General features: G+C 42.5%; 1 protein-coding gene across 1 annotated transcript in view; it reads right to left on the reverse strand.

Moving 5' to 3' along the window:
* Window positions 1-19218, reverse strand: part of TXNDC5 (thioredoxin domain containing 5) — a 600564-nt gene that overhangs the window by 87464 nt on the left and 493882 nt on the right. Inside the window, exon 9 of the mRNA XM_044065418.1 lies at window positions 7629-7758. Within this exon, the coding sequence (XP_043921353.1) occupies window positions 7629-7758 (130 nt within the window). The remainder of the gene's footprint in view (window positions 1-7628; window positions 7759-19218) is intronic.

The raw sequence follows: 19218 nt of genomic DNA on the forward strand, positions 1-19218 counted from the left end.
AACAAAAGACTGCATATTCCTTTTTCTAGCTACCCCACAGACTGACAAGGAAGAGAAGATGCTCATCTTTGAGTCTTGACTAGCATCTTCATCATCCTATTCCAATCCAAATGGAGAGTTGCTATGATGAAACCTGGCCAAATGCAATTAAAGGGAAGAGAAAGGCCTCATCTTCCAAATACCTGGAATATTCTGTCCCTGAGAAGAAATTACTCGGCCTCCTCTGAAAAGGGTACTTTTGCAAGTTAGTACACCAACTCTGAAACCCTTGAGATGGAAGCCTACTTGGTGTCAAGGAAACTCTCTCCTTTGGGATCGTAGGGGTGGGAGATGAAATACCTATCGATATCCCTAACATCCCAATATCCCCCGTATTCACTCAGTAGGGCAAAAATCTTTTAAATTAATTTTACTCACGTTTCCTGATAAGGTCTTGAGCTGAAGTCATGACAAATAATCATACTCTGCAACCAGATATTGTTTATTGTTCCCAAGGCACATGACCCAAACTCTGTATGCGTCCTGGTGATGGTGGGGTGAGGTGGTATTTTATGGTGAGACTTACTGCAAAATTTAAAGCCTGAGACCTTTCCCTTATTTTTTTCCATCCTATCAGAAAACTACCAAATACTTAAAAAAAAAAACAGCAACAGGCTGAAGCCATATCTCGTTTATATGATAGCAGGGGGGAGATAAAGCAACTTTTTCCTAACTACAGCAAATCAACACACTTCTGAACGTATGGAATTAGTTTATACAAAAAATATGAAAAAACAGATAACCTTGGGAGTATTCTAGAAATGCAGCTTGATCCATAGCAAACCCAATTTACAAAGGGGGGGTGGTGCATTATGGGAGTGAGAAAAATCAGCTGACATTGGCAGGTACTAAGATGACTGCTGTCTGCAGCTATCAAAGCTGAAGCAGATGCACTTGATAATATTAGATCCATGGTTTGTCTCACTTCTGCATGGTTCTGCAACACCCTGCTGCCTTTGTCTTGTAAATTCCCAACAATCCCCTAATTTCTACCAATGGCAATAGTGCAGCACCAAACAAGGACAAAGCCAATCCTTTTTATCCCTTCCTGATCAGCCTTCTGGCACTTCAGTTTCTATTCCATCCTGGGTCATTATCATAGCAGATAGACACTAAGTTTAGCCTTATAATCATTTTGAGTTGCTGTACCTACCTTTAACTCGACAGGTGTGAAGCTACAGTAGCCTACATACTTTATTTTGATTTGTACGCATTTGTTAAGCAAATTAAAGGGACCCACAAGCTTTTATACATGTGAGCATGCTCACACATGCATACTCATCCATATGTGCACGGGTACACAAAAAACTAAGTTATGCAAGCAACTTGAAAGTAGTCTTGTACCTACCATAAATGTAGATGTCCGATAGGTATGCATCTGCAGTCATCACATATGGGTTGTCCTGCCTCAGGCAGCCCTTCGGTCGGCCGGATTCCAAAGTCTGGGTCCGGCTGATGTCGCACCTTCCCCGACGTCAGAGCGCCTGGGGTATAAAAGCATCAGCCGACGCCATCTTTCTCAGTCTTTCTTGCCGCGTGGTGCCTGAAGAAGAAGCAGTTCGCAAGTGCCGGTCGGCCAGCTCCTGTAATTTAGCTACCGAAGACTTCAAAGCTGGCACCCTGGGGACTCTTTCTTGCCTCAGCCGATGTCAGATAAAGTTAATAATTCTTTAACTTGTGGGAAACAAATACCTCATAAGGATTTCCACTCTTACTGCCTACCCTGTCTAGGCCCAGACCACGACGTCTCGGCCTGTTCAGCCTGTGCTTCCTTCAACCGACGACTCTTAGACGCCGGGCGGAGTTTGCAGAGGAATTTTTGGGGCTAGTTTTTCATAAGATGCCGCCGGAGACTCCGACTTCTCATTTAGTTAAGAACGGAAGGACAAGGACCGACACACGCTGGCCGGTTTCGCTGAAACCATGGCCAGGCCTACCGCGAGTGTCTCGTTGAAACAGAGTCCTTGGTACTTCCAATTACCAAACCGCCAACCGACTACCTCGTCCCGAGGCCCGGCTGAGTAGATTATTGAATTTCCAACAGAAACTGGTGTCCTGGAACCTTCCGACACCATTCCTTTAGACAAATCTACACCAGCACGTGGTGCAGCCAGGCCTCCTGCATCCATGTCCATTAAGGCATTCTCCAGGGCTAAAGCTGCTAAACTCTCAAAAGCTTTGCCTCCCAAGGTTATCCCTCAGGGACCCTCTACTGGTTCACAGATTCTAAGCTTAGCAGAGGATCTCATCTCCTTAATTAGGGGCTCTCAACCTCATCCGGACAGGGGGTCTCAACCACCTCCAAATAAAATGCCCAGGGTTGAGCCCTCTGATCGCCACTCCTCAGATGAAGCCTCTGATGGCTCTACTCTCTCGGACCACCAGGAGGAGGCTTTTTCGGCCTATGAGGATTCTGATGCAGAGGAATCTATTCCCTCGGCCTCCCCTCCTGAAGAGTTTTCCTTTGGGGAGACACTACACACCATGAGAGAGCATTTCCAATGGCAGGGCCAGGAATTCTGATTCCAGGAAAAGATTAAGGACCTTTTTACATTTGCCTCAGCATAGGCCTTTAGCTATTCCTCCTGTTTTGAATGTCATTGATGATGTGTACTCTGACTCTAGCACAACCCCTGATTCTCTCCCTCCGGCTCCTGCCAAACCAGATAGGTACTACAGGGTCCCGGACTCGCATCTTTACCTTTACAAGGCCCACTCTGCTGATCCAGAAACTATTTCCCAGGGCCCTAAATGGGTTGCAGCTGCCACTGCTAAAAATCCTCTCCCCTCTGAAAGGGAGTCCAGAGCTTTAGAGAGATGGGGTAAAAAAGTGTATACTTCTGCTACTCTTTCTATGAGGGCATTAAATTGTCAATTTCATATGATACAGTACCAAGAGTATTTCTTAGATGAATTGCATAAAAAACTGTCTTCACCTGACCCCCTAGACCGCAAGTCATTTCAGGATCTGGTACATAACTCACAACAGGTTAGCAACCATTTCTTGCAATGTGGTTATGATGCATTGGAAGCTTCATGTAGGTCAGCTATGACTGGCGCAGTCATACGTAGGCATGCTTGGCTGAAGGAACAATCTCTGCCAGACCATGTTAAAGCAAAGCTGCTGGATGCTCCTCTGGAAAAGCAAAAGTTATTTGGCTCCACGGCTCAGGAGGCCCTAATGAAATTTGAAGAAAAGGCAAAATCTGCACAAACAGTCAAAGATTTTCTCCAAGTACAACCACCAAGATTCAGCAGGAATTGGCCCTTCCAAGAATTGGTCCTTTCCAGACACAGAGAGGTTTCAGAGAGGCAAGAACAGGCGTGCCAGAGGTAGAGGGCAAGCTAGAGGCTCCTACAGAGGACGTCAATGGCAGCCTCCCAACCAGAGAGGTAATGCAGGACCTTCAACTGCTGCACAAGGACAGGCTCAATGACTTTACTTTGACACCACCAACCAGGGCTCAATTGGAAGCACCTTTGGGCGGAAAGCTTTCATTATTCTCAGAAAATTGGCACAGTATTACAAGGGACAAATGGACACTACAAATAATAGACAAAGGATACAGGTTTCATTTCCACACTTTACCAAAAAGAAAGGGCATGCCGGACCTGCCACCGAATCAAAGGGCAGAGGCTTTGAAACAAATTTCCAGCTTAATGCAAATGAAAGCTATAGAAAAGGTTCCTCTCTCAGAACAAGGCCAAGGATTTTATTCCAGACTATTCCTTGTTCCAAGAAAAGAAAAACAATGGAGGCCTATTCTCGATTTGTCCGCACTGAATACTTATCTCATTGTGCCAAAGTTCAAAATGCTGACTCTACAGCAGCTCCTTCCCATGCTGGGCAAGGGGTCTTGGCTGGTAACTCTAGACCTCAAGGAGGCATACCTGCATGTCCCTATCAGACAAAGTTGCAGAAGACACCTCAGATTTCTTGCAGGGTCAGAGCATTATCAATTCTCAGCATTGCCCTTTGGCTTATCTACTGCGCCCAGAGTATTCACGAAATGCCTGGCATCAGTAATTGCACACTGCAGACTTCAGGGGATTAAAATATACCCATATCTGGACGACTGCCTTATACAAGCGGACAGCCAACAAACTTTGGTAAAACACTTGAATTATGCCATCCACCTACTTCAGGCCTTGGGATACACAGTCAACTTTCACAAATCAAGACTTGTTCCATCCCAAAGAATAACCTTTCCGGGTGCAGATCTAGATACAACCACCCAAATGGCCTTCCTCACAGAAGAAAAACAAAATCAACTACCAGATTACTTCAAAAATCTGACAACACAAACCCAGCTGACTGCAAGGAAAATCCTGCAGGCCCTGGGTTACATGGCTTCTTGCATCCTTCTGGTTCCGCAAGCAAGACTACATATGAGGAAACTTCAATGGTACCCAAGGAGTTTATGGACTCAGCACAGTCACAGCCTAGAAACTTTTATACCACTCATTCCATGCCTTCAAAAGGAATTTCTGTGGTGGGCTCAAGCAAGCCAGTCAAACAGGGGTCTGCCTTTCAGCAAACCAATAGCCAGCCAAACCATTACAACAGACGCTTCAGACCACGGATGGGGAGCGCACATGGTGGGCAGATGCATTCAAGGTCTATGGTCACAAAAAGAGCTACGCATGCACATAAACCAAAAGGAAATGCTGGCAGTGATGCATGCAGTCGAAGCCTTCAAACCCTTTCTGCATCATGGCCATCTGCTAATAAGGAAAGACAACACCACGGTTATGTGGTACATAAACAAGCAAGGAGGCACCTATTCCTATCCTCTTTGCAGGCTGGCAATGAATCTATGGGAACTTTCCTTGAAACTCAATATACAGCCACAATCCCAGTTTGTGCCAGGGAAAGACAATATACTGGCGGACAGCTCAAGCAGAAATATCATGGATGCACACGAATGGATGCTGCACCCAGACATCTTTCTACAGATAACACAATCATGGGGGAGGCCGGACTTAGATCTTTTTGCCTCCCCCCACAATCATCAACTGAAGAAATTCTGCTCAAGGACATACCACCCACAAGCATGGAAAGTGGACGCCCTCTCTTTCAGCTGGAGAACTCTAACAGTGTATGCATTTCCACCTCTCCCATTAATGACCAAGGTTTTACTGAAGATCAAGACAGAGCAGCCAAAAGTGATTCTGATAGCTCCGGACTGGCCAAGACAGCACTGGTACCCACTGTTAAAGAGCCTGTCACGCACGAAACCATGGCCTCTTCCTCTATGGCCATTTCTACTGGCACAGCACAATTGCAAAACTCTGCATTCCAACCTGAAAACCTTGCAACTAACAGCCTGGAAAATACCTTGACTCCTCCTCAGGACAAGCTATCCCAGAGAGTGAAAGATATTATTATGGAAGCTCGCCTTCCACAAGAAAGGCATATTCAGCAAAATGGAAAAGATTTCACATTTGGAACACCACAAAGGGCCTAGATGCGACAGTGATGAACATGGCACATATCCTGGAATACTTGGCAGAAATGTCCCACAATGGTCTGTCTTACTCTTCCATTAAAATTCATGCTTCAGCAATTTCAGCAGAGTACAATACTGATCCACCTGTCTTCTCATCCTCTCCTAAGACCGTTTCTAAGAGGAATCAAAAACATCAATCCTCCAAGGAAACCACCTCTACCTACTTGGGACATTAACTGTGTTGGAAAACTAACACTGCCTCCCTTTGAACCAGCAGCATCTGCAGAACTACAGTTCCTGTCTTGAAGACTGCTTCCTTCTGGCCATAACCTCAGCAAGAAGACTATCTGAGTTACAGGCCCTTATGGCAGTACAGCCATTTCTTATTTTTCATCAGGACAGAGTTTCATTGAGAACCAATCCTACATTTATGCCAAAGGTGGTATCCAGGGTTTCATTAAATCAAGCTATTCACTTGCCTACCTTCTTTCCAAATCCACAAAACAAAGGGGAGAAACTTCTGCACACCCTGGACATACACAGACAGTTGCGCTACTACTTGGACAGAACTAAAGGTTACAGAAAAACTGACCAGCTGTTGGTAGCATATGCTGCTGGTACACAAGGAAAAGCAATTTCCAAACAGACAATTTCAAAATGGATTGGGAATTGCATTCGTTTTTGTTACTCCTTTCATGGAAAAACTGTGCCAGCTAACATTAGACCTCATTCCACGAGAGCCACCTCCACAGCCTTCTTAAGAGGGGTGGCCACCAAGGACATTTTAGAAGCTGCTACATGGAGCTCCGTGCATACATTTGCTGAGCATTACAATTTACCTTTATATTCCAGATCCAGAGCAGGCTTTGCTACGGCAGTCCTGCAGGGCATTTTAGCTACACCATCCTTTGCATAGTTCCTCCACCCCCAGATTGGCTATGGTATTCTACCCATATGTGATGACAGCAGATGCATCCTTGAAGGACATATTACAGTTCTGTACCTACCATAAATGTAGATGTCCGAAAGGTATGCATCTGCAGTCAGGTTTACCCTCCCTCCTTCCCCTCTGTGGTATTTCTTGGGTACTTACCCCTCTTATAGCTAGCTGGGGTGATCTATTATGGTGTATTTGTTTTTATATTATTGTGCATGTTTGGATTTTTAAATGCATCTCTCCAAATTTAGCCTTCCTTAGAGGGCACCTGGCATCTGGGGCAAGAAAAACTGAGGAAGATGGCGTCGGCTGATGCTTTTATACCCCAGGCGCACTGACGCCGGGGAAGGTGCGACATCAGCCGACGCCGGACCCAGACTTTGGAATCCGGCCGACCGAAGGGCTGCCTGAGGCAGGACAACCCATATGTGATGACTGCAGATGCATCCTTGAAGGACATCAGCATATTTTTAGGGTAGTAAGAATCTTGAGGGGCAAGATCTAGCATGTAAACTCCAGACGAGAGATAAATGGAAGTCAGGAATGAACCTCAAGCCTGAGAAGCATAAGGCAGAAAGCTTAACCAAGTCATTGTATTACTAAAGCCATTTTAAAATGTTGATAAAGCTAATGACTAGAACCTGGGTTAAAAAAAAAAGACACTCTACAATAAGAATAGATGATGAGAACAGAATTTACAACTGTCCACAGATTAACTCTGGGCAATATTACTATAAAAATCTAAATTTTGCTTTACTACTGCTCAGCACACTCAAATCACAGGATTTGTTTCAATCTGTTTTCTGTTAAACACAGGAGAATTGTGTGACTTATGGTAATTGTCCTTACCTGCTAGTATAGCAAGCAAACCAAGATAGGAAATTCACCCCGGGGATCATTTTGGTGGCTCTGCTCGACAGTGGCACCGGAAAATAATTTTCTTGGGTGGCGAAAGCCAGGGTACCTTTTGGCTAGGCTTATATAGGCCTTAGGGCCAACAGCCTAGTACCTACCTATGAACCTATAAGATCTTTGTTTCTGCTTCCTTGCTAAAATTAATGGACAATGTAAGCACAGGAATACATGAAAGTTTAACATTAAACAAGAAGGTATACTTACGGAATATTTATTACATAACTTAATTGACAATGTAAGCACAGGAATACATGAAAGTTTAACATTAAACAAGAAGGCATACTTACAGAATATTTATTACATAACGAACGTTCAACAGTACAATCTACTTTAGCTATCTTGACTTTTGTTAGCCCAGGGAATTCTTTCTTGGAAAGATCATCCCAAGTAGGAGCCAGATTCTTACAGTGTCCACACCTAGAAGGAAACAAATACCAAACATTTTACAGCATTGTTGTTCTTGGTCATACAAAAGTGTTTTGCTTACATAAAGTAAAGTAAACTAATTAAAGCTAATTGCCCAGGAAAGGCATTTAAAAGTAACCAAATATATTCTTTAAAAAAAGATAAGTGAACGGACATCACTACTTTTCTTGGTCATTCAGCTCTTTGCTTTGCTTTAATCCTGGATACCAAACTAATTTACACATGAAACAGACACTTCCCAGGAAAAAGACATCACCATTCCCTCAGTATTTTTCTCAGAAGGAAGATTAGAAGATGATTAAATGAATTCATGTAGAATTACCATGCTCATTCTGTCCAAGTTTAAATAGAAGCCTGTTAATCACAAACCTGTAACACACTTATTAATGCAGACATTTCTACATTAGGATAGACAAAAGTGAAGAAGGAAAATTTAAAACTTTGGTTAGGTAAGACTACAGTTTCAAGTAATCAGTACTCAGGAGTCGTGTTCCTTCTTGCTCCACACATTATGACTTTAGAGTACATCTGTGATCTTAAAAAGCTCAGTTAAGCATATCACACAGATCATTTTTGCCTTTGATAACGCTATTTTACCATTAATACCTACTGTCTGGCTCTAATCTATGTTCCTTTCACTTTCACATATTCATAAGTCAGCTCGAGCTACCTTTGTTTCTCTTGAGCAAGGAACTTATCCCTCACCTGGAAATGAGACAACTGCCACTAAGAAAATAAACACTGATACAGCCCACAGTGGTCTGTAAACCATGTAAAAAAGCAGCACGAAAAAACTAGCATCTCAAATATATAGCAACTTAGCTGTACTATTACAGGGTGATAAAAGGATAATAGAAAAGTATTTTATTGGTTAGGCTATCAAAGACATGCTATTAAAGTTGGTGCCTCATTTAACTCTAACTTATTTCAAATGTATGGGATATCAGTTACTCAGAATACAGGCAGAATCCTAAGAGCTTTCTCAATAGGAAATCATGTCTTGATGTGACACTTGCTGTCTAACTTGTGATATTTTATAGAAGAAAACAGATATAGCTGTAGATCACAGAGCACATGCTAGGTACTGTATCTTTAAGTAGCATGTCAAAGATAGAGTGCACGTATAAATATCAAGCATGTGCCATTTCTAGTGCCATTTTGAGAATGCAGCAAGGGGGTAAAGCAGGTATGAATACAGCAGTTAGTTTGTATATAAGTTACTTAAGTTAAAGTCAGTAACCTTCTATCGTGATGGGTCTGTATAAAATAAAACTGCTTAAAAAGAACCCACGAAGACTCTTCTATTGTGTCCAAAGTAGGAGAGAGACATGGTGTCAGAACCGGGATTGCAGAGATGGTAATGGTAAATCTATGAGAAGCAAGCACAGGAAAGAGCCAGAAAAGAAGCAAAGATAATGACATCCACAAAACTTGTTTCATAAAAAGAACAAAACAGGGCAGTACAAGGGCACAAAACGCATTAAACAAGCAGGAGACACAAAAGGCTTACTAAGGGAGATGTTTAAAGTAAAGGTGCTTGATGAAACGATTAACAGAAGGGCAAATGAGTATGTTTAAAGGCAAAACGGGCATGTTTAGAGTAAAACAAGCACAAGAAAAGTACAATGGGCATGAAAAGAGATTAAACAAACAAAATGAATATAACAAGGGCAAAAGGGGCAGATTAAGTGTAAATAAAGCAAGGCGACTGCATGTTTTTTGGCAAACTGCTGTGTTTTGTCATAACTACGACTTTGTATTGTATCAAGGGCATAACTAAAGCTATTCAAAGTATCTCAAAGTGTGTAAAATGCTTACAGTGTGTGCTTATTACTGTGCATGTATTTCGAATAGTTATTTGTGTGCAAATTGCAACTATTTCGTGAAAGTGCAGTCAAAGTATAGCCATTTCGAAAAGTTTCTTGTGCTGGGTGTGTCTATTCACAAAGTGCTGCCATTACAGAGTGTTTCTTGCACTATAGAGAATTGCCATTTTGGGAAGAGTCAGTGTGTTGTGTACAGTTTATTCGCAAACTGCCATTACTTCAAAATGTTACCGACTCTGAGCTTCTTATGCTTCTGCTGGGTGGGTAACAGAAACTATTTCAAAATATTTGCAATTGCAACTTGGTAAGTATTTAATTAAATGCCCAAGCATTTTAAAGGATACCTCACATCTCCTGAATGATTTATATAAATGGTATGAACAAAATATTAATGAGAATTTCATATTTGTGACACTAGATATATCATTATTTACAGTCATCCCAAATGAATACGGCTTGGATGCAATAAGGAATTTTCTCTGTACTGAAACTAATATGCAAACATGTGAAGTAGAAAATATTTGTATGCTTCTTGAAGTAGTACTAACAAAAAATGTTTTTATTTTTAATAGGAAACCATTTTTACAGCTAACTGGGGTAGCGATGGGGACCCCAGTAGCGAGTACCTATGCAAATTTAGTATTATATCAATGGGAGAAGCATTTTGTATTAAATAATTGGAATAATCTAAATAACAAAATTAGATTCTACAGAAGATTTGTAGATGACGTTTTTTTTTATTTGGAATGGTAGTAATGATGAACTGGAGTTTTAAATGCCACAACAGATTTTTTGAAATTTAAAATGGTTTCTTCACCTGACTGTATAGTATTTTTAGACATTCAATTGTACAAGAAAATGAATAAAATAGAAACTAGAAAGAGGTAAATGCTAACAGGTATGTTAGAAGAAATAGTATGCATGCACCACATACTTTTAAGGGTGTTCTTAAGGCACAATTAATAAGGGCTAGCAAACTCAATACAGAAGATGAGAATTTTACGTTTCAAGCAAATGAGATGAAAAGTACAGTTTTGTACCTACCATAAATGTAGATGTTCGAGTGCTAATACAGCTGCAGTCATAACAGATGGGTTCTCCTGCCAGGCGGTCCTCGGTCAGCCGAATTCCAAAGTCTAGGTCCGGCGTCGGTTGTCGTCGCTTCTTCCCTGACGTCAGTGCGACAGGGGTATAAAAGAACCATCCAACGCCATTTTCTTCAGTTTTTCTTGCCCCAGATGTCAGGTGCCCCCAGAAAGAAGGCAATATTTAAAATTATGTAATAATGCAATGCAATATAATCAAAGACCAGTAGTTGCAAGCAAATACACCATAAAAGAATACCCCTAGAGGGGAAGGAGGAGGAATGGACTGCAGCTGTATTAGCACTCGAACATCTACATTTATGGTAGGTACAAAACTGTACTATGTTCATCGTGCATACAGCTGCAGTCATAACAGATGGGTAGAATCCCAAAGCTAAGAAAGGGGTGGTAGGCACTAGGTGGAACTAGGAGGAGCCAAAATGCCCTGCAAGACTGCAGTGGCAAAGCCTGCTCTAGATTTGGAGTATAATGGTAGGTTGTAGTGCTTGGAGAAGGTATGCACAGAACTCCAAGTGGCTGCTTCTAAAATATCCTTGGTAGGAACTCCTCTGAGGAAGGCTGCAGAGGTGGCTGTGGCCCTGGTAGAATGAGTTCTAATGCCTGTAGGTACAGTTTTGCCATGAAAGGAATAGCAAAAGCGTATGCAGTGGCCTATCCATTTTGAGATTGTCTGTTTGGAAATTGGCTTTCCTTGAGCTCCTACCGCATAGGCCACAAGAAGCTGTTCTGATTTTCTGAAAGGTTTTGTTCTGTCCAAATAATAACGCAGTTGTCTGTGGATGTCCAAGGAATGCAGTAATCTCTCCCCTTTGTTTTGAGGATTAGGATAAAAAGTGGGTAAATGTATGGCCTGATTTAAAGCTACCCTGGATACCACTTTAGGCATAAAGGACGGGTTGGTACGTAAAGAAACTCTGTCCTGATGGAAGATGATAAAAGGCTGGACAGCCATAAGAGCCTGCAGTTCTGAAACTCTACGAGCTGAAGTGATAGCCAGAAGGAAAGCTGTTTTCCAGGACAAATATTGTAAATCTGATGAGGCAGCTGGCTCAAAAGGAGGCAAAGTCAGTTTTTACAGAATGAAATTAAGACCCCAAGCAGGTATTGGTCGTTTCCTTGGAGGTCTTCGATTTTCAGCCCCTCTGAGGAACTGTCTTAATAGAGGGTGAGAGAATAAAGGTGGATCAGTGTTGTATTCTGCAGAAATGGCTGAGGCATGGATTTTGATGGAGGAGAACGAAAGTCCATTGCTTAGCAGTTCAGCCAAATATTGTAGTATTTGAGGTAAATTCAGTTTTCCAGGGCTCTGGCCCTTTTTCTCATTCCAGACACAAAAATGTTTCCATTTTGCAGAGTAAGCTTTTCTAGTTGATGGCCTTCTGGCCTCCAAAATGACATCCTGCACCTCCTTGGAGAGCAGCACCTGCTGTGATGCTAAGGAATCTTCCATGTGGCTAGATTGAGTGTTTTCAGTTGACTGTGAAGAGTTTTGTAGCTGTGCTGAGTCAGAAGAGGCATTAGAGGCAGGGTCCATGGTGGGGAATGCGTCAGGCTCCTCAGGAGTGGGTACCAGTGTTGCCTTGGCCAGTCCGGAGCAATGAGGATCATCTTTGATCTGTCTGCTCTGGTCTTCAATAGTACTTTGGGCAGCAGAGGAAGAGGTGGGAAGGCATAAACTGTCATTGATGCCCAACTGAAAGAGAGCGCGTCCACTCTCCAGGCCTTCGGATGGAAGATCCTTGAGCAGAATTTTGTCAATTGATGATTTTTGTGGGAGGCAAAGAGATCTATGTCTGGCCTTCCCCATTCTTGGATTATTTCTGTAAAAACTTTTGGATGCAACCTCCATTCATGTGGATCTGTCATATTCCTGCTTAGGTTGTCTGCCAGCGTGTTTTCCTTGCCTGGCAAGTACTGTGCTTGTAGCTCCATTTGGAAGTCCATGGCCATGTTCCAAAGTGACATGGCCAGTCTGCATAGGGGATAAGAATGTGTTCCTCCCTGCTTGTTTATGTACCACATAACTGTGGTGTTGTCTGTTCTTATCAATAGCTGACCTGGTTGTAGAAGGTCCTTGAAAGCTATAATAGCATTTATTACTGCTAGCATTTCTTTTGATTGATGTGAAGGTGCTTTTCTTTTGGGACCATTTGTCCTGAATGCACCGGTCTGTCATGTGCGCCCCCCCCAGGTGTAGTCCGAGGCGTCTGTTGTGATGACTTGATTTGCTTGAGGCTTGCTGAATGGAAGACCTGTGTTTGTTTGACATGCTTGAGCCCACCACAGAAATTCCTTTGCAGACATGGAATTAGTGGTATTATTGTTTCCAAACTGTGGCTGTGTTGAGACCATATGTTTTTTTAGGTACCATTGCAGTTTTCTCATATGCAGCTTTGCACATGGGATTAGTAAGATGCAAGATGCCATGAATCCCAGAGCCTGCAGGATTTTCCTTGCAGTCAGCCTGGTGCAATTTGCCAGTGTTCTGAAATATTTAATTAGTTGCCCCTGCTTCTCTGGCGTGAGGTAGGCCATCTGGGTGTTTGTGTCCAAATTGGCACCCAGGAAAATTATCTTCCGAGAGGGTATTAGTCTTGATTTCTCTTTGTTGACTGTGTATCCCAGAGAGTTTAATAACATTATTACATAAGCCAGATGTTTCAGAAGAATGTGCTTGCTGTCCGCTTGGATCAGGCAGTCGTCCAAATAAGGGTATATTTGTATCCCTTGAAGTCTGCAGTAGGCAATTACTGATGCCAGGCATTTCGTGAACACTCTGGGCGCAGTAGATAAGCCAAAGGGCAATGCAGAGAATTGATAATGTGTTGAACCTGCAAGAAATCTGAGGTATCTTCTGCAATCTTGTCTGATTGGGACATGCAGGTATGCCTCCTTGGGGTCCAATGTTACCAGCCAAGACTCCTTGCCTAGCATGGGAAGAAGTTGCTGTAGAGTCTGATTGGGACATGCAGGTATGCCTCCTTGAGGTCCAATGTTACCAGCAAAGACTCCTTGCCCAGCATGGGAAGAAGTTGCTGTAGAGTGAGCATCTTGAATTTTGGTACGAGTAGGAATGTGTTTAGGATGGAAAGATCCAAAATAGGTCTCCAATCTTTTCCCTTCCTTGGCACCAGAAATAGCCTGGAATAAAAACCTTGACCTTGTTCGTGTGTAGGTACCTCTTGAATAGCTTTCATGTTTATAAGATCTGAAATTTGCTTTAGTACCTCTGCCCTTTGATTGTGTGGCAGGTTTGGCATGCCTTTCATTTTTGGAAGGGTATGAAAATGGAATTTGTAGCCTCTGTTTATAATGTCCAGGATCCATTTGTCCTTTGTGACAACATGCCAATTTTTTGAGAATAGTGCCAGCTTTCCTCCTAAGGGGGCTGCCATTTGAGACCTGGTTGGCATGCAAAGGGGAAAGTCATTGGGTTTGCTTTCTGAAAGATTGCGAGTTGTCCTCACCACCTCTTTGTGTAGGGGCTTGCCATTGTCTGCCTCTGTACGAGCCTTGTGATTGTCCTCTGCCCCTCGGGTGCCTGTATCTGCCTCTTTGGGGTCTGTCTGTGGCAGGAAAGGACCAGTTTTTGGAAGGCCAATTTCTACTAAAACGTGGGGGCTGAACCTGCAGAAATTCTTTCACAGTTTGCATTGATTTAGCCTTTTCCTCCATTTTCCGTAATACTTCCTCAGCATTTGCCCCAAATAGTACATCCTTTTGAAGAGGGGTTTCTAGTAATTTAGCTTTGACATGATCAGGCAAGGCTTGTTCCTTGAGCCAGGCATGCCTACATATGACTGAGCCTGTAACAGCAGCTCTACATGAGGCCTCTAGAGCATCAAAACCACATTGTAAGGTATGTTTACCCACTTGTTCTGCACTATGCATCAAATCCTGCAACTCCTTCATGTCTGGTTGTTCAGGTTGTGACATTTTACTTTTCAATTGAGATAACAGAAACTGTTGGTATTTTAGCATATGAAACTGACAGTTTAGGGCCCTCATGGATAAGGTAGCAGAGGTATGTACCTTTCCCCCCCCCCCACCTTTCTAAGGATCTGGAATCTCTCTCGGAAGGCAAAGAGTTTTTGGCAATGGAGGCCTCAACTCCCTTGGGCCCCTGTGAGATGGTTTCTAGGTCAGCAGCATGTCTTTTGTATAGAAATTGGTGAGAGTCAGGAACCCTGTAGTACCTGTCAGGCTTAACTGGAGCTGGAGGAAGAGAGTCCGGGTTAAGGCAGGCCTCAGAGTAAACCTCATCTAGGATGTCCAGGACAGGAGGTATAGCCAGAGGCCTGTGCTGAGGTAACAAAAGAAATTCCCTGAGCCTTTTCTTGGAATCTGAATAATCTTGGCCTTCCCAATGGAAGTGTTCCCTTAAGGTATGCAGAGTTTCACCAAATGAGTAATCCTCAGGGGGGGATACAGAAGGAATAGACTCCTCTGCATCAGAGTCTTCAAAAGGGGAGTAAGACTGTTCCTGATAATCAGAGTGCTCTGAAATAATGGAGCCCTGATCAGAGGAGGGGGAATCTTCCTCCACTCTGGGTCTTTTGTCCGGAGGTGGCTGAGAACCTCTGATTAGAGTAATTAAATCCTCAGCCATTTTAAGCATCTGTTTCTTAGGCATGGGGCCCGGAGATGGGCCCTGTGTAGCTGGTCTCTTAGGGTGCATGGTAGCTTTAGACTTGGTGAAAGCCTTAATGGAGAAAGAGGAAGGTCTGAAGACACCTTAAGTGGAGGTGGACCTGTCCACATTCTGTGTTTCAACGCCAAGCGTGGCTTCGCATCTGTAGTCAGGTGTGGGCCGAGGAGCCTGCGACTGGTACAGGAGACACCTCCAAAGATGTGTCGCCGGTAATCAGGGGCTGCGAGGTGCCTCGCTGAGAACCGGACCACGTAGTCGGCTTTGGTGGTGTCGGTAGAGGCGCGGACCTCGAGTGTCGGTCCTTGTCTTTGCTTTTTAGACAAAACCGAGTCGGAGTATCCGGCGACATAGTATAAGTTAAATGCTTTCCAAAAATGCTGGGCTTAACTCCCGACGCTTAATAGTGCTTTGTTGAATGTAGCACAAAAGCGACAGACCGACGCCGTGGTCTGGGCCTAAACAAGGTATACAGAGGGAATGGAAATCCTTATGTGGTATTTGCTTCCCACAAGAAATACAATTATTAACTTTGTCTGACATCGGTCTGAGGCAAGAAAAAGTTTCCCCAACGGTTCCAAATTTTTCGTAATCTCAGGAGCTGGCCGACCGGCACTTGCGAACTGCTTCTGCTTCGGGCACCGCGCGGCAAGAAAGACTGAAGAAAATGGCATCGGCTGGTTCTTTTATAGCCCTGTCGCACTGATGTCAGGGAAGAAGCGACGACAACCGACGCCAGACCTAGACTTTGGAATTCGGCCGACCGAGGACCCGCCTGACGGCAGGAGAACCCATCTGTTATGACTGCAGCTGTATGCACGATGAACATCAAGAATTTATAAGGAATGGTTACTCCCAGAGTTACATAGATACCATCTATGAAGAAATTAGAATAGGTAGGAAAGACAAATATAAACCTATTTTTGGTCAGAAAATTATAGAATTAGCACAGACCTCCAATGAGAATAATAAATTAATTAGATATATAACTACTTCTAATGCAAACACTAAGGAAGTATGTAATATTATAGAAAGAAACTGGCTCATACTACTAGCAATGCCAGAAATTAAGGAGCTAATAGGCTTAAAACCTAGATTCTCATATAGAAATCTGGAAACATTAAAACAGAAATTGTGTTATAAGGATTTTAGAAATGAGAAAGTTGTATACCAGCATAAAAATGCAACATTGAAATGTTGCAACTGCAGTTGCTGTATAGATATTTATGATTTAACAAATGAATTTGAACATCCTATTACTAAAGAGAAATATAATTTTAAATGTTCAGCTAATTGCAATACGTCACAAATAGTGTATCTGGCAACATGTGCACTCTGTACAGCATTTTATGTTGGGACGACAACTAGGAAGCTAAGCGAACGTATTATAGAGCATAAGTCTGAAATTAGAAGGAAAATAATAACTAATGCTCTATATAAGCATATTATGGATAATATTACACACACTTTTAAATTTAGGGGTATATGTGCAATAAATACAGGTATTAGAGGGGGAGATATGAATAATGCCTTAGAACTAAGAGAGTATGAATGGATCACTAGGTTACAGGCAGACACAATACCAAGTTTGAATAATACAGTTAGTATAAAGCCGGTATTGATTAAAAGACAGAGAAAATATCTGAGAATGCACTTTGCATTTTAGTTTCCTCTATTTAAACATCTATGAAATATAAGATAGAGAAATAATATTTAAGAATGCATTTTCTATCATAGTTTTCCTTAGCTGAATGTTTATGAAATATGAGATATTTGCTGTATAGCATACATGTAGTTATGTATATGAAGGGAAATCTTATATGAAATATATTTTGCATAGGAAGTTTTTTAAAAACTATATATATATATATATATATATATATATATATATATATATATATATACATACACACGTGTGTGTAAACAGATGTAATTATACTGTACTGATTTTTTATATGTTAGTAGTATAGGATAACCTGAATGTTTTAAAAGGTTTTAATATATGTTAGTACTGCTTTAAGTAGCAGAATTTAAATAATTAATAGTAAGTTGAATGTGTTAGGCTGGCTGGATCATGTGATTTTATCTGTATCCCTATTTAATGTTCTGAAAATTTCATTGTTTCTATGTACTGATGAAGGGTGGTGAACCCGAAAGCTTTAGTTATTAAATTTTGGCGTTTAAGTGTGGTTTTGTAGATTTCTTTAAGTGTAGCACGTCCAACAGCTCTGAGTTTGACATGGCCTTGTATGTTAAGCAGAGATCGCCCCCGAGTACACAATATGCGACAGAGTATAGCTGGAGTTTACAGCGGTCAGCATAGGACATCTGCTTTAGGCCTGTGATTCATTTAGTGAGGTATTTCTGTGGCCTTTCCAGTTGTTGCAGATGTCTTGAGGGGTACATGCCAAACGGGGCGTTGTATTCTATAATGGGTCTAATGAGGGATGAGTACAGTTGGACAATGACCTCCTTTTTCCTGGATGAAAAGCCCTTAGTGATGAGGTGTGCCACATAGGATTTCCTGACTGTTGTGTCGATGTGGTTATCGAAGGTGAGACCACTGTCCACCTGTGTCCCCAAGTCTCTTATCACACTTTCAGTGTTTAGTGTACTGTCACCTATGTGGTAATTCATGGGTACATGTTTTTCCCAAAGGGGATAAGAAGAAGTTCTGTACTCACCATAACGTTCCATGTGAGTAGGTATCTTCATTTGTCTGCAACCTTTGGGTATCAGATCCGATCTCGGATCCAAGCCGGCAACTTACTTCACAGCTAATAGATCCGAGCTCCTAGCTCCTCCCCTTACCCACAATTCCCTGCTAACCCTGACTGACATCAGATCAAGTTTGCCCTTATATAAGCAGCTACAGGCTAAATACGTCCCGAAAGGGACTAAGGAAGGGACATCCAGACCTAAAATTCGAAGGTCAGGAGGAAGGAGGGGGGATGGTTGCAGGCAAATGAAGATACCTACTCAGATGGAATGTTATGGTGAGTACATAACTTCTTAATCTGAAGTAGGAATTTCATTTGTCAGCAACCTTTGGGACAGAGTCCCCAGCTACCTAGATCTTGGGCAGCCTACATGGAAGGATGTTCCGAAGCACTGCGGAGCCAAAGGATGCTCTACCTCTGGAGATAACATCCAGCTTATAATGGTTGATAAAAGTATGGGATGAGGACCAAGTGGCTGCAGAGCAAATATCATCCAACGATACTCTAGGCCTAAAGGCAACAGAGGTAGATATAGAACGAGTAGAATGCGCACGTACTGCCTGAGGTGCAGGCCTCCCAGAATTTTCATAGGCTAAGAGAATGCACTGTGAGATCCATCGTAACAGAGTGACCTTAGAAACAGATTTACCCAAGTTAAATTTGGCAAAGGAGATGAACAACTGGTCCGATTATCTATGTCCTATGAATGTAGAAGCGCAGTTGTCTATGCACATCTAAAGAATGCAGTTTGTATTCTCCTTTGTTTTGATACTTAGGAAAGAAGACAGGCAGGTTAATAGATTGATTGATATTAGCCTCTGAGGCCACCTTGGGAAGAAATGAAGGATTGGTCCTGAGGTATACTCTATCCTGGTGGAAGGCCAAGTACGGGGATTTTACACAAAGGGCCTGAAGCTCGGAAACTCTTTTCGCTGAAGTAATAGCGACAAGGAATGCCGTTTTCCAAGATAGGTACTTAAGATCAACCGAAGCAGCAGGTTCAAAAGGGGGAGCTGTCAAGGCTTGTAGGACTAGTGATAAATCCCAAGGAGGTACAATGTCTTTGATAGGGGGTCTGAGCAGGAAAGTACCCTTGAAAAAGTTTTTGCACAATTTGGCCGTGATCAAAGGCCCGGATTCATGTCCCACAT

The sequence above is a fragment of the Protopterus annectens genome, chromosome 3.part0, assembly GCF_019279795.1.
Source record: "Protopterus annectens isolate FY-2018-M chromosome 3.part0, PAN1.0, whole genome shotgun sequence".
In the NCBI taxonomy this organism is placed as follows: Eukaryota; Metazoa; Chordata; order Ceratodontiformes; family Protopteridae; genus Protopterus; species Protopterus annectens.